This window comes from Aotus nancymaae, unplaced genomic scaffold, assembly GCF_030222135.1.
Source record: "Aotus nancymaae isolate 86718 unplaced genomic scaffold, 86718_ANA_hifiasm-v0.15.2.pri h1tg000009l, whole genome shotgun sequence".
NCBI lineage: Eukaryota > Metazoa > Chordata > Mammalia > Primates > Aotidae > Aotus > Aotus nancymaae.
Window position 1 is genome coordinate 14,020,912 of NW_026988420.1, and position 13,875 is coordinate 14,034,786.

General features: G+C 40.9%; 2 protein-coding genes across 9 annotated transcripts in view; both read left to right on the plus strand.

Moving 5' to 3' along the window:
- Window positions 1-9,891, plus strand: part of SETDB2 (SET domain bifurcated histone lysine methyltransferase 2) — a 63,646-nt gene extending 53,755 nt beyond the window's left edge. For 5 of the 6 annotated variants that reach the window (XM_064373573.1, XM_064373574.1, XM_064373572.1 and 2 more), the window contains 3 exons: window positions 2,538-2,878; window positions 5,752-5,840; window positions 6,670-9,891. In XM_064373573.1, coding sequence (XP_064229643.1) covers window positions 2,538-2,878; window positions 5,752-5,840; window positions 6,670-6,787 — 548 coding nt within the window. In that variant the 3' untranslated portion in view covers window positions 6,788-9,891. The remainder of the gene's footprint in view (window positions 1-2,537; window positions 2,879-5,751; window positions 5,841-6,669) is intronic. The other variant, XM_064373577.1, reaches the window with a different exon arrangement.
- An 81-nt stretch (window positions 9,892-9,972) lies between these two features.
- PHF11 (PHD finger protein 11) overlaps window positions 9,973-13,875 on the plus strand; it is a 32,134-nt gene continuing 28,231 nt past the window's right edge. For 2 of the 3 annotated variants that reach the window (XM_064373587.1, XM_064373589.1), the window contains exon 1: window positions 9,973-10,322. In XM_064373587.1, coding sequence (XP_064229657.1) covers window positions 10,229-10,322 — 94 coding nt within the window. In that variant the 5' untranslated portion in view covers window positions 9,973-10,228. The remainder of the gene's footprint in view (window positions 10,323-13,875) is intronic. The other variant, XM_064373590.1, reaches the window with a different exon arrangement.

Consider the following 13,875-nt stretch of genomic DNA (forward strand, 5'->3'; position numbering starts at 1 on the left):
TCTGTGAATGCCTACATCTTCTGCCTGTTTCTCTGTGTCTTGCTCAGTACCTGTAGCTCATTTTCTTAGATGCCATAATAAACATGCTGCCTTTGTCACAAAGGTTACAACTTATCTAGGTAAGAAGTCAGCCAACTATGGCTTGTGGGCCAAATCTGGCCCTCTACCTATTCACTATAGCATGTGAGCTAAGAATGATTTTTACATTTTTAAATAGTTGAAAAAAATCAGAAGGTGATAATATTTTGACACTTGAAAATTATATGAAATTTTAGTGTCCAGAAATAAAGTTTTGGTCAGGTGCAGTAGCTCAGCCCGTAATCTCAGCACTTTGGGAGGCCAAGGCAGGAGGGTTGCTTGAGGCCATGAGTCTGGGCAACATAGCAAGATCTTGTCTCAACAACAGCAACAAAATTAGCCAGGTGTGGTGGTGCACACCTGTGGTCTTAGCTACTCAGAGGGCTGAGATGGGAGGATTATTGAGGTCAGGAGTTAGAGGTTACAGTGAACTAGGATTGTGTCACTGCACTGCAGCCTAAACAATTGAGCAAGACCCTGTCTCAAAAAAATGTAAGTTTTATTAGAATACAGCCAATTTGCATTACATATTGTCGGCTTCAACATTACAGCAATAATTGAATAATCACAACGGAGACCACATGGCCAGCAAAGCCTAAAATATTTGCTATTTTGCCTTCTAAAGAAGAACTTTGCTGACCTCTGGTCTAATTGCCAGTAGTGACTTGATGCATGGTAAGAGGGGTGGTGGGCTGGACAACTCTGACTCTATGTGGTGCACAGGTATTGTCTGTGGCTTTGGAACCATTGTGCAAAGCAGCCACTTTCAAACTCTTTGTAGATGCCTTTAAAAATAAACACACATCACTCTCCTGCAGTTGCCTAGCCAATACTGCCGCAGAGCATACTCAGCATGATTCTAGCAAAAGGCCAAAATATTGCCACCCTGAGTCCTTGTGTTTCAGAGTTACTAGTCCTTGCCATAGTTAATATTACAACTGCACAACCCTTGTTTTTGGTAGTTTTGCATTTCACTGTGTCCTTCACAAGGAGGCATTGCTGAGAGATGTCCATTTGTGAAGAATTGGTGAGCCATTGCTGTCTCTTCTCCCCTGCAACCCCAGCTCTCCACCTAATATTAAAGGATCGAGATTGGAGGAGACACAGCAGTTCATTGATAGAAAAGGTCTACTATCAAGGAAGGGCATTTTGTGTATTATATTTATTTTACCATGCGTGTGAGTCACAGTGCATACCGTTGCTTTTGGTTCTTTTGCCCTTTTCATTGACTGCTAATATTTATATAGTAGGTACTCCAAAAGTCAAAAGTTACATACGTTTTGTATAAAAAAAAAAATCCAAAGTTATATTATAGCTTACATGTAACTCATGATTAAAATATGAGTAGTGTAGGAACGGCAGCCAGCAATGGTGATGATTAAATCAAGAGCCTTAATTTTAGACAAATAATTTTTTTGTGCCATTGAATTAGGTGGCACAAATAGCTTTGTGGCTCTTTTAAAATAAGTAATTTATACTTACTCCATCTGACATGCATTCATACTTTTTTTTTTTCTTAGAGAGAGACAGCATTTTGTTCTGTCACCCAAGCTGGAGTGCAGTGGTGGGATCATAGCTCACTGCACCTTCCAATTCCTGGGCTCAAACAATCTTCCCACCTCAGTCTCCCGAGCAACCAGGACTACAGACACACCCCACCTTGCTGGCTAATTTATTTTTTTTAATTTTTTTTTTGTAGAGATGAGGTCTCACTTTGTTGCCCAGGCTGGTCTTGAATTCCTGGCCTCAAGCATCCTCCTGCCTTGATCTCCCAAAGTGCTGGGATTACAGGCGTGAGCCACCATGCCCAGCCATATTCATCCTTTTGAATACTCTCAAAAAATTATTTTCCTTATTGGATAAGAAAAACGATTAAATAGTGCATCTAGTTTTAAAGGATTATTGTTTATAAAAGTGTAATTTTTGAATGCTCATCTAGTAAAACACCAAACACTAATATATGCAAAACCCTTAGCAATACAGTTGTCACTGTTGGGACTTGTGGAGGGTGACTCTGTCAGGGTTAGGCCTTTTATTGGCAGCATAAAGGCCTAGAGCGCCTCCAAAACACCCATTCTGTTACATTTGTTTAGAATACACTTAAGTGCAGATTCCAGAATTAAAAAGAAAGTCAGTTTATTAAGAGTAGATATTAAATATAATAATGAAGAAGCAAGATGTAGATTAATGAAAAAGCATTCTTACGTAGTAGAAGGCAGAACTTTGGGATTCAAACATTTCTGGGTTTGCCCACCCCAGTTCTCGTTATTGTGGGTCAGATGAATCTCTTAATCCCTCAGATACTCAAAGTTTCCTTTATACAATTAAATAATGCTATTTGCTTAACACATTGTAAGGATTGATAATTAAAGGACCTAGCATCTCATTAGTGTTGATAATTTCAGCACTATTGCTCAGCAACTGTATTTCCTGATGTTTCCTTCCAAAATGTCTATTAGAGAACTCAAGTTCAAACCATGTTGATGATTTTGAAGATAATCTGCTGATTGAATCAGATGTGATAGATATAACTAAATGTAGAGAAGAAACTCCACCAGGGAGCAGATGTAACCAGGCAACCACACTGGATAATCAGAATATTAAAAAGGCAATTGAGGTTCAAATGCAGAAGCCCCAAGAGGAACGGTCTACAACATGTCAAAAACAGCAGGTCTTTTGTGATGAAGAATTGCTAAGTGAAACCAAGAATACTTCATCTGATTCTCTAACAAAGTTCAATAAAGGGAATGTGTTTTTATTGGATGCCACAAAAGAAGGAAATGTTGGCCGCTTCCTTAATGTGAGTATAAGAGCTGAGATTCCTATTTCTGAACAACTGTTTATGCTATTTAACAAAATTATGAGGAAAATATGATAAACAGACTCTAAAGTCAGGCTATCTGGTTAGAATTCCAGTCCTCCACTTGTATCCGGTTGGATGTTTTACTTAATCTCTGATACCTCACTTTCTACCTTTGTAATATGGGGATAAATAATAACTGTCTCAGGATGTTGTGTGAATGAATTGATATAAAGTGCTTAGAACGGTGCCTAGCACATAGTAAACATTTGCTTTTTAAAAACTATAAGAAAAGTATTTAAATATATTAGAAGGGGTCAGGCGCGGTGGTTCACGCCTGTAATCCCATCACTTTGGGAGGCTGAGGCGGGTGGATCACAAGGTCAAGAGTTCAAGACCAGCCTGGCCAAGATGGTGAAACCCCATCTCTACTTAAAATACAAAAAAATTAGGTGGATATGGTGGTGGGTGCCTGTAATCCCAGCTACTCAGGAGGCTGAGGTAGGAGAATTGCTTGAACCCGGGAGGCAGAGGTTGCAGTGAGCTGAGATCGCACCACTGCACTCCAGCCTGGGAGACAGAGCAAAACTCCGTCTCAAAAAAAAAAATTAAAATTAAAAAAAATAAATATGTCAGAAGGTTTTCAAGCTCACTTACCTGAGTTGAAAAAAAATGTATGGATAGGAAGTTATCAGTGAAATTAAATGGTGGCAGACATGTCCAAGGAATATTGTTGGGATTTGATGATGTATTAATATAGAAAGATTACCACATACTGGGTTTTTTTTTCTTTTTTCTATTTTTTTTGAGACAGAGTCTCACTTTGTCACCAGTGGCGCGATCTTGGCTCACTGCAACCTCCACTTCTGGGGTTCAAGAAATCCTCGTGCCTCACCCTCCTGAGTAGCTGGGATTATAGGCATTAATCAATCATATGATGAATGTGTAGAGTGGGCAACAGAGCAATACTGGAATAGTGGTAATATGAGGAAATGGTATCTGTTTAGAAGCTTTGGAATGAAGACACATTATGGCTGTGTTCAACAGAGAAATTAGTGGCTTACAGTATCTCCTCTCCAAAAGGCTTGTTTGTTACAATGATGTAAAAATTAGGTTCTGTACATCTTCATATTAAACTTGCTTTGTGAAAACTTTTTGTTAAAAAAAAAAAAAAAGCCATACCTTGAAAAGTGCTGTGCTTCCATTTCCCATGCCCCACTCTACCTTCTCTCTGTAAGTCATCGTGTTTACTCTTTTTTCTTTTTTTTTAGACAGAGTCTCACTCTGTTGCCAGGCTAGAGTGCAGTGGCGCGATCTCGGCTCACTGCACCCTCTGCCTCCTGGGTTCAAGCGATTGTCCTGCCTCAGCCTCCCGAGTAGCTGGGATTATAGGCATGCACCACCATGCCCAGCTAATTTTTGTATTTTTAGTAGAGACAGGATTTCACTATGTTGGCCAAGATGGTCTTGATCTCTTGACCTCGTGATCCACCCGCCTCAGCCTCCCAAAGTGCTGGGATTACAGGCGTGAGCCATCACGCCTGACCTTTACTCTTTTTTTGTGTGTGTATTCTTCTAGTGTTTCCTTCCTAAAATACAAGTAATATGAACATGTGTTCTTATATCTCCTCCTTTATTTTTTTGAGATGGAGTCTTGCCATGTCGCCCAGGCTGAAGCACAGTGGTGAAATCTCAGATCACTGCAACCTCTGGCTCCAAGGTTCAAGTGATTCTTCTGCTTCAGCCTCCCGAGTAGCTGGGATTACAGGCATGCACCACCATGCCTGGCTAATTTTTGTATTTTTAGTGGAGACGTGGTTTTCACCATGTCAGCCAGGCTGCTCTTGAACTCCTGACCTCAAGTGATCCACCAGCCTCGGCCTCCCAAAGTGCTGGGATTACAGGCATGAACCACTGTGCCTGGCCTCATTTCTCCCCCTTTTTTAAACATAAAACATAGCATATTATATTCATTGTCCTATACTTTGTTTTTTAACTTAACAGTATATTGGGCCGGGCGTGGTGGCTCACGCCTGTAATCCCAGCACTTTGGGAAGCTGAGGCGGGAGGATCACTTGAGGTCAGGAGTTTGACACCAGCCTGTCCAACATGACAAAACCCCATCACTACTAAAAATACAAAAACAAAAAAAATTAGCCAGGCATGGTGGCTCATGCCTGTAATCCCAGCTACTTGGCAGGCTGAGGCACAAGAATCACTTGAACCTGGGAGGCAGGGGTTGCAGTGAGCCAAGATCATGCCACTGCACTACAGCCTGGGCGACAAAGTGAGACTCCGTCTCAAAAAAAAAAGTGTATTGTGACAGTATTTTCCATATTGCTACACACATGTTGTGGAATAATTTCCATATTAATACACAGAGCTTCTCATTCTTTTTTGTATGCTTTTGTTTATAGACGCATAGAATTCTGTTGTGTACCAAAGTTTATTTAACCAATCCCCTTTAGGCAGATATTTTGAGTTATTTCCACACCTTCAGCGTTAAAAACACTGTTCAATGAATAATTTTACACATAGACACATATGCAGATGAATCTGTAGACTACATTTCTAGATATGAGATTACAGAATCAAAACACAAATGCATTTATAATAATGACAAATATTGACAGATTTTATAGGGATTTGTCCCATTTTTGCATTTCTACCAGCAACATAATAAGAGTGTCAGAACAGGGCTTTTCTGAATGGGTTCTCACTATTAACAGAAGCTATGATATTTTATACATTAGCAAAAAAAAGAACAAAATCAGCGTGATGGATTAAAAACAAAGTGGTATTCTAATGCTAAAGCACAAGTTATCAGACTTTACGCTGTTTCTAATCTTGGTATTTATTTTTTTATTTAACAGCATAGTTGTTGCCCAAATCTCTTGGTACAGAATGTTTTTGTAGAAACACACGACAGGAATTTTCCATTGGTGGCATTCTTCACCAACAGGTTTGAAATTGATTTTGCTTACTTAATTCTGAAATCGTGACTTTAAAAGTAACAATAGAGGACCAGGCATGGTGGCTCATACCTGTAATCCCAGCACTTTGAGAAGTCAAAGTGGGCAGATCGCTTGAGCTCAGGAGTAGGAGACCAGCCTGGGGCAACATGGCGAAACCCTGTCTCTACTAAAAAAAAAATACAAAAAGTTCATCAGGTGTGGTGGCCAGTTACTCAGGAAGCTGGGGTGGGAGGATCACTTGAGCCCAAGAGGTGGAGTTTGCATCCTGTCTCAAAAAATGATAACAATAGAAAAATATAAAAAGATGATATATACTATAGCCCCAAATATCTTGTACTGTAGAATATTCAAGTATCCTAAACTTTTCCTAGTCAGTAAGATTTTGAACACCTGAAATTTCAATTCTTATTCCCACTTAGAATAAATGCCTGAAAAGGCGGAGGATATCAGGTATCACCCAGTTCCACTCGGGATAAATGATGAAGAGTGCTACGTAATCTTTAATTCAGAGCTATTCCCCAGCTACTTTTACGCTGCAGGCCTCAACATATCACTTGGTCCCACTCTTGGCAAAATACACTTCCTTCCTCATATTGATTGGGGTTCCTTCTTGATTAACATTTTAGTAGATTAGAAATAGAACTCAAATAGTTATTCTTAATAAAAGGTCATTCCTAATTGGTGGGTGCCAGGTAAGAGAATAGATCATATTTTTGAGGATGGTTAATGTTACTTTGAAAATGGATATAATTAAGTTTGGTTGATTGGTAGTTCTTTAGGGTATTTTATGATTCTTTTTAAATTTCTACTTTCTAGGTATGTGAAAGCAAGGACAGAGCTAACATGGGATTATGGTTATGAAGCTGGGACTGTGCCTGAAAAGGAAATCTTCTGCCAATGTGGGGTTAATAAATGTAGAAAAAAAATATTATAAATATGTAGCTAATGCCTGTTTGTCAAATTAGCTTATCAGGCTGAAATTAAAGCCATGCAAAAGAAGGTATAGGTCCATCGAGATAATTCCCCTTCGTTTCCTTTGTCATTGGGTTCATATTTTATTTCAGATTTTATTTGTGTGACTTAGAAATTCCAGGAACACAATTAGGACATTTTCATACACATAGGGTATCTCGTTCACTGCTGTGCAGCTTTACATGAGTAGGATGGAAGCGTATATTTTATATGAAATACCACTGTCCAACTTATAATTTATTTAGAAATTATATATTAAGAGAAACAAATGTCATAACAAAACTCAACTGTTTCTAATTGCTTTTGTGACTGTTACCTTTTAGTTCATGCCCCAAAGAGCTAAATTTCACAATTTTACCTTCGAAATTGATTTTTAATTCCTGGAAAATCATTTACCATTATGAGCTACAAGGTGGACAACAGTGCCTGAGGAACTCATTTTATGCATATTACTCCCAAGTATTTTAACACTTGTTGGAGGAGCGATACTTGGATCCATAAAACACTGTCCCGTCACCCATTTGAGTGGGGAAAGGGAGAAGCTCTTCTGTCAGATTCTGGCAAACTCTTTGAGATGAATCTTCTTTTCCATGGATATTCTCTACTCTTTCAATACAAACATAGGAAAAGAGGGAATAGAAACCTGGAAGAACTTGAATATTTTTGTTCTAGATAGACTTAGAGATATAGTTATTGAAAAGGAAACCTAGAAAGTAGTCAAACTTGGCTTATTTAGGCCAGAAGGAATTGAGGTGGGCAAGAATTTCACTTAAACACAAGAAGGCCAGGCATGGTGGCTCTCACCTGTAATCCCAACACTTTGACAGGCGGAGGCAGGTGGATTACTTGAGCCTAGGAGTTCGAGACCAGCTTGGGCAACATGACAAAACCCTGACTCTACAAAAAATAGAAAAATTAGCCAGGCTTGATGGCATGTGCCTGTAGTCCCAGCTACTCAGGAGTGAGGTAGGAAGATCATTTGAGGTCGGGAGGTCAAGGCTGCAATGAGACATGATTTCACCACAGCACTAACAGCCTGGGCAATAGAGCAAGACCCTGTCTCAAACAAAAAACGCACACACACGAGAAAAGCAAGCAATTCTGAACTGTGAAATCTGAAAGTCCCTTAGTATCTCCTAAGCATGATTTGCAAATTGTTTTTTTAGAGAAAAGCAAAAGAGTAAGCACTTTACCATAGGTTACTTGGCCCTGATCATCTATCTAGTGGAAAGGGGGACTGGGAAGCCCAAGCAGACTGGGAAACCAGACAGCTAGGAAAAGTAGCAAAACAGCCTAGCAAGCTGCTGATGAGGAAAGTTGAGAAATCCATTTATTCACTGTAGAGATGCAGGAGTTTCAGGCGGTGTACTAAAATGAAGTGGAAAAAAACACGAATCCATATGGGAAATATTTTTGTGCAAAAGGAAATATTGTGGATCAGACAGTATTCCTTTGAGCTCTGCCTGTGGAGTCCATTTGACCTTTAGAAATATGAGGTATTCTGTCAGTTTTATCCTCTTGGAGAAATTTCTCCTGAAATGTTGATTTGCTTTAATCTGGACTGGTTCACAGCTATCATCTTTCATCCATAACCCAGAGGTTCCCTTTGTCTCTTACGTTGGACCCATTTCCAGTTAGATCCCATTATTTTCCTTTTCCTTGCTTTACTCTTCCACATATTGGTAAAGCTCTTCTGATAGCTTTTGAAAAGGAAAAGTGAGAAGTAAATGTTTTGAATCTCTGTGTGTTTGAAAATGTCTTTATTTTACCCTTACACTTGATTGCTGTTTTGGTTGGCGAGGTATAGAATTATTGAGTGGTCTCCATGCCCAGTTTTGAAGGCATCTGCTAGCTTTCAGTGTTACTGCTGTGGAGTCTGAAAATGTACTGTCTTCTGGCTTCCAGGGTGACTACTGGAAGTGGAATGCCATTCTGTTCCTTCTCTTTTGCGTATGTAATCCATTTGTATCTCTCTTGAAGCTTATAGGTTTATCTTTGTCTCAATGTTCTGCCCCTGTTAAGAGTCCATTTTCATCCTTTGTACTGGGTGCCTGGTGGGATCATTCAGTCTGAAACTAATGATTTTCCATCTGTTCTCTCTTTCTGGAATTCCTGTTTTCCAGATGTTAGACCCCCAGAATTGATCTCTAATTTTCCTATATTTTCTCTTAACTTACAGTTGTTCTTCTTGCTGGGACCTTTACCTAGGACCATGTGTCAATTTAATCTTCCAGTTCATCTGTTGCATTTTATTTTTCTAGTCTCATATTTCTAAAAGCTCCCCATCTCTGAATATTCTTTTTTTAAATAGCATCCTATTTTACTCATGTTTGCAGTATTTTATCTTTGAAGATATTTGTGTGTATGTGTATACACACACATGCATGCTCTATATTCTTTCTGCATAATCTCTGTCTTCCAGAGTTTGTTTCTTTGTTTCCCCTGTATGTTTGTTTTGGTCTTGATCTTCCACATTATAGGCTTTCCTCAGTTAATGGTCTTGGTAGTCTACTCCTATTTAAGTGTGGAACACCAAAAAGCTTATTGTAAGCTGAGAGTGTGGTAAAGGGCTCTTTGTTTTACTATGACCTACCTGAGCTACTTTGCTGAGGAACACCCTAATGTCAGTCTCTTTAGGGCCTTTCATTTTGGCCTGGCAAGAAATACTCTTCCATCCTCCTGCATGGAGGGCAAAAAAAAATTGGCTGCTAGGTCTGCTCACTTCCCTGTTTTGCAGACCCCACACTCTTGCTTCTGCAATTAATTTCATAGTTGTCAAGACTAAACAAATTGTCCTTTTTAATATTTCTGTCTTCTGCTGTCCCAGTTTGCAGTCTTCCTCTTTACAACCTGCTGAAAGTGGAAGATCTCCAGTTTTCTTTTGATTAATTCCTCGGCAAACCACCAACTATTATGTCTTTTTTCCAGAACAACTTATTTTGTAACTATGATTATATGCATTTATGTTCTCTACCTGTATATTTGTTAGATGCACTAAAAACCTCGACTTCTATGGTGCTCTGTACCCTATGGGTGCTAAATAAAGGCTTGCTACTGGCAACTGGATTTAGGATCAGTTAATTCTGTGTCATTTTAAGATATGGTTATTTAGACCAAACTCAGTATGAGAAAATTTTTAGGAGAAACCCTCAGGAAAGTGATTGTTTCTCCCGCTGAGCCGTGGGGGTGGTGTAGGGAAGCCAGGTGTTTGGGTTTTTTAAGCTATTCAAATTAAGATGTAGATCTGAATGAGTGCGTGAGAACCCCTATCTGCACACACAACTTTCCCCGGGCCGGCTAGTGACTGGAAGGGACGGCCCAGATTCAAGAAAACGAAACCTGGTGCATCAGGGCACTTCCGGGATCTCGTGATCCGGCCGCCACCAGCAGCTGCAGCACAGCCATGGCTCAGGCGTCGCCACCTCTGCTCGAGTCAATGCACAGCACTGGCAGCCCAGAGGCCCAGCCGGAGAAAGAGGCGCTCCTCCTCCCCACCGGTGAGTATCGCGGGTGCGGGCGGGCAGGGCTGGGTAGCAACGGACCCGGTAGAGGGGCCTGCCTTTCGGTCGTGGCCGCTTGAGGGCCCCGACCTGCTACTACTCCAGGCCCGGGCCCCAAACGCCAGAGCAACACTGGACTAACTTGGCTTAGAACTCACGTACCGGTGGCGCCCAGAGGATGGGGCGTGGCCTGGGACAGTTCCGCAGGTGGCTCTGACTGCCCATGGTTTCTCTTGAGAGGCGGGCATGCTTCGGTTTACCTCTCCTGGTGATAGCCCAGTGCTTCCCGCACCACCGATGTCAACCCTCCTAGCGCCCCTCCACCCACAGGTAAACCAGAACAGTGGGAGGGGCGCCTTGCTGCGGGGAGGTAGGGGCGTCCCTGGGGAAAGAGCTGAGTCTCACGTTCACGGAGGACATAACTGGAACCCGTCTCCTCCTCTCCAGTCGTTCCAGTCCTCCCCGTTCCTCTACTTGAGTGGGTGGGGCTTCTGATGGGTTCCTGCCCTTGAGTATGTGTACAGCTCCTAACGGTGTGCCAGGCTCAGGGTAAGGTCCTGAGCATAAAAAGATGAGTTAGGCAGGCCCTGCGCTAGAGACTCTACTAGGCAACTTTAATATAAGGAAGTCAGAACCACAGAGATACTGATGAGAGGCTCCTGACTCCCAGTGTTTAGGGAAAGCTTTTTGAGGAGAGGATGCCTGGGCTTACTTTTAAAGGGCTAGATTCAGCCAAAGGTGGAAAAGTTGAAGGGGTGTTCCCAGCAGAGAGGATGACACAAATAAAGGCATTAAACCCCAAAACATCATACATGGCAACCACAAGCCAATCAGATGGATATTTCATTTGCTAGTGTATATATGGGCTGTAAGATGAGTCAGGAGGGTTGCGGTTCCATCCAGACCTTTTGCCCAAACTCCAGACTGGTATGACCAGCTTCTTCCATGTCTGAAATGATCTCAAACTGAGTATGTCCTAAAGAGAATTCTTGTTTCCCCCACTGTACTCAGGTACTCCAAACCTGCTCAACAACCAGCCCATTCCATTCACCCAGTTGCTCCTTCCAAAGACCTTAGTGGCATCCTCAGGGCCTCTCTTTACTCTACACTTTTTCTAATGCATCAGTCAGGCCAGCCAGTTCTGTCTTTAGCCTGGCTGTATCTTGAGCCTGCTTCTCACCACTTCCATGACTGCCACCCAAGCCTAGGCCATCATGATCTTCTGCCTGGACTATTGCTTTCCTGGCTTCTATTCTAGTCTTTCATACAGGCAGGCCTGCCTAGCAGCCAAAATGCTTTTTGAAAAACAAAAAGCAAATGTGATTCTCCTACTCAAAACTCACCAGTAGTCTCCCATGACTCTCAGAACAATCTGTGAGCCTGGCCTCCAGTTAACCCCATGTCCTTATGTGATTTGACTCCTGCCCATCTTAATGATTGTGCTACCTTGCTACCTTGTAGGTCCTCTAAGCCACCAAAGCTGTCCCTGCCTCAGGATCTTTCTATTTGCTATTCTCTTCAAGGAAGACTCCATCCTGTTTTCAGTTCCCCATTACATTCAGGTGTCTGCTCATGTACATCTTCCCTCAACCTTGCCTGCCCATCCTGTCTAAAAGAGCACCCCTTGCCCCTGCTCCTGTCACTCTCTACCTTATTCTGCTCTATTTTTCTGTATAGCACTTATCACTACCTGGAAAACAAAACAAACTTTTTAAATGCCTGTCTCTATCACTGACCACCGGAATGTAAATTCATCTTATTCTCTTCTATCCCTAGTGCCTAAAATAGTTGGCCTAGTTGTAGTAGTAGGACATAGCAGGTACTCATTAAATATTAAATAATAGTAGGTCCTCAGGAAATATTGTTGAAGGAATGAATGTGCTTGTATATAACACTACGGAGCTTGACTTCTGTAGGTGATAGGGAATTGTGGGCAGATGTACATTTCAGGTAGATCATTCTGACAGTAACAGCGCATTTCAGGTAGATTATTCTGACAGTAACATAGTACATTTCAGGTAAATTATTCTGACGGTAATGTAGTATGTTTCAGCTTGGTTATTCTGACATTAACATAGTACATTTCCTATAGATCATTCTGACATTAACATAGTACATTTCCTGTAGAACATTCTGACGATAATGTAGTACTTTTCAGGTGGATCATTCTGATAGTAACGTAGTACATTTCAGATAGATCATCCTTCCACATCGCTGCCAGCACTGTCTTTCTCTTAAACACACATGTGCACACAAACACATATACACATGTGAGTGTGCACACAGATCAGGTCATGGTCATTCCAGTGTTAATAAGTACTTACTGGCTGCAAGTACTACAAAAACAACTTAATGTAATTTAAGCATAAGGGATGCTCAGTAGTAGTAAGCAGGAAGACCAGACTCACAGACTCCCTACTGTATGGATGCTTTAGCATCTTACAGAAAGGGCTAAAGACTAGGACCTGAGAAGTCGTTATAAACTTTGACAACACTCTCTTTTGTCTCTCATTTCTGCATTTCTCAGTGTATCTGCTTTGTTTTTCTCTGTATTTCTCTGATCCAGTTTTCCTGGTAATAATATAGAAGATGGCTGCCCTCGCAGCCTCTCAGTTTTTACTTCTTCTTTAAGAAACCAGCCCAATCTGAACTGAAATCTTCTATTCTGAATTCTATATATCTGAGAGATGGGCAGGTAGGTCCTCTGGGACTATCAGCTGTGTCTAGAGGATTGAAGTACAAACATGCCTGCTGGGGGTCATTGTGTATACATCATTGTGAGCTGAGCAGGTACCCTAAAGGAGTACATTGAACATCCTACACTTTGGGTGCCCATGGTTCTTCCTCCATAACACACACATCCTTATTCCTATTTATAAATTCTAAAGATGTTCCCAGTGATGCATCCTGTTCCTAGTAATGAATTCTAGCTATACCAAAACCAAATTCTTCTCTCTCTCTCTGTCTCTTCTCTTCTTTCTACCTCTTCTTTATATTTCTTTCCTTTCTTCCAGTCCTTGCCTTAAAAAAAAATCTACTTCCTACCTTCATATATCTTTCCTTCCTAACTAATCCTAATATTGAATTAAAGCACACTTAAAATACATTGCTCATTTATGTCTTTAATTCTTACAGAATTTAGAATTTATTTTTTAATACAGTATGGCATTAGGATTCTAACTTTTTTAAACAGATAATTAACCAGGGAACTATTTCTTGCATATGCCATTGTTTTCTTCTTTGTTTGTAATGACAATGATTATGATTATTATTGAGAACTTGCTATGGGCAAGGCAGTGTTTTGAGAGCTTTACCGATACTTAAATTCCTAGTTGTGTTTCTTGAATAAAGGTCTTCCTCATTTTGGCTGGACATAGTAGCTTATGCCTGTAATCCCAGCACTTTGGAGATGCCAAGACAGAAGGATCGCTTGAGGCCAGGTGCTTGAGAACAGCCCTGGCAACATAACAAGACCCTGGTCTCTGAAAAAAAAAAAAAAAAAAAAAAAAAAAAAAAGCTGGCTGTGGTGGCATGCACCTATAGTCCCAGC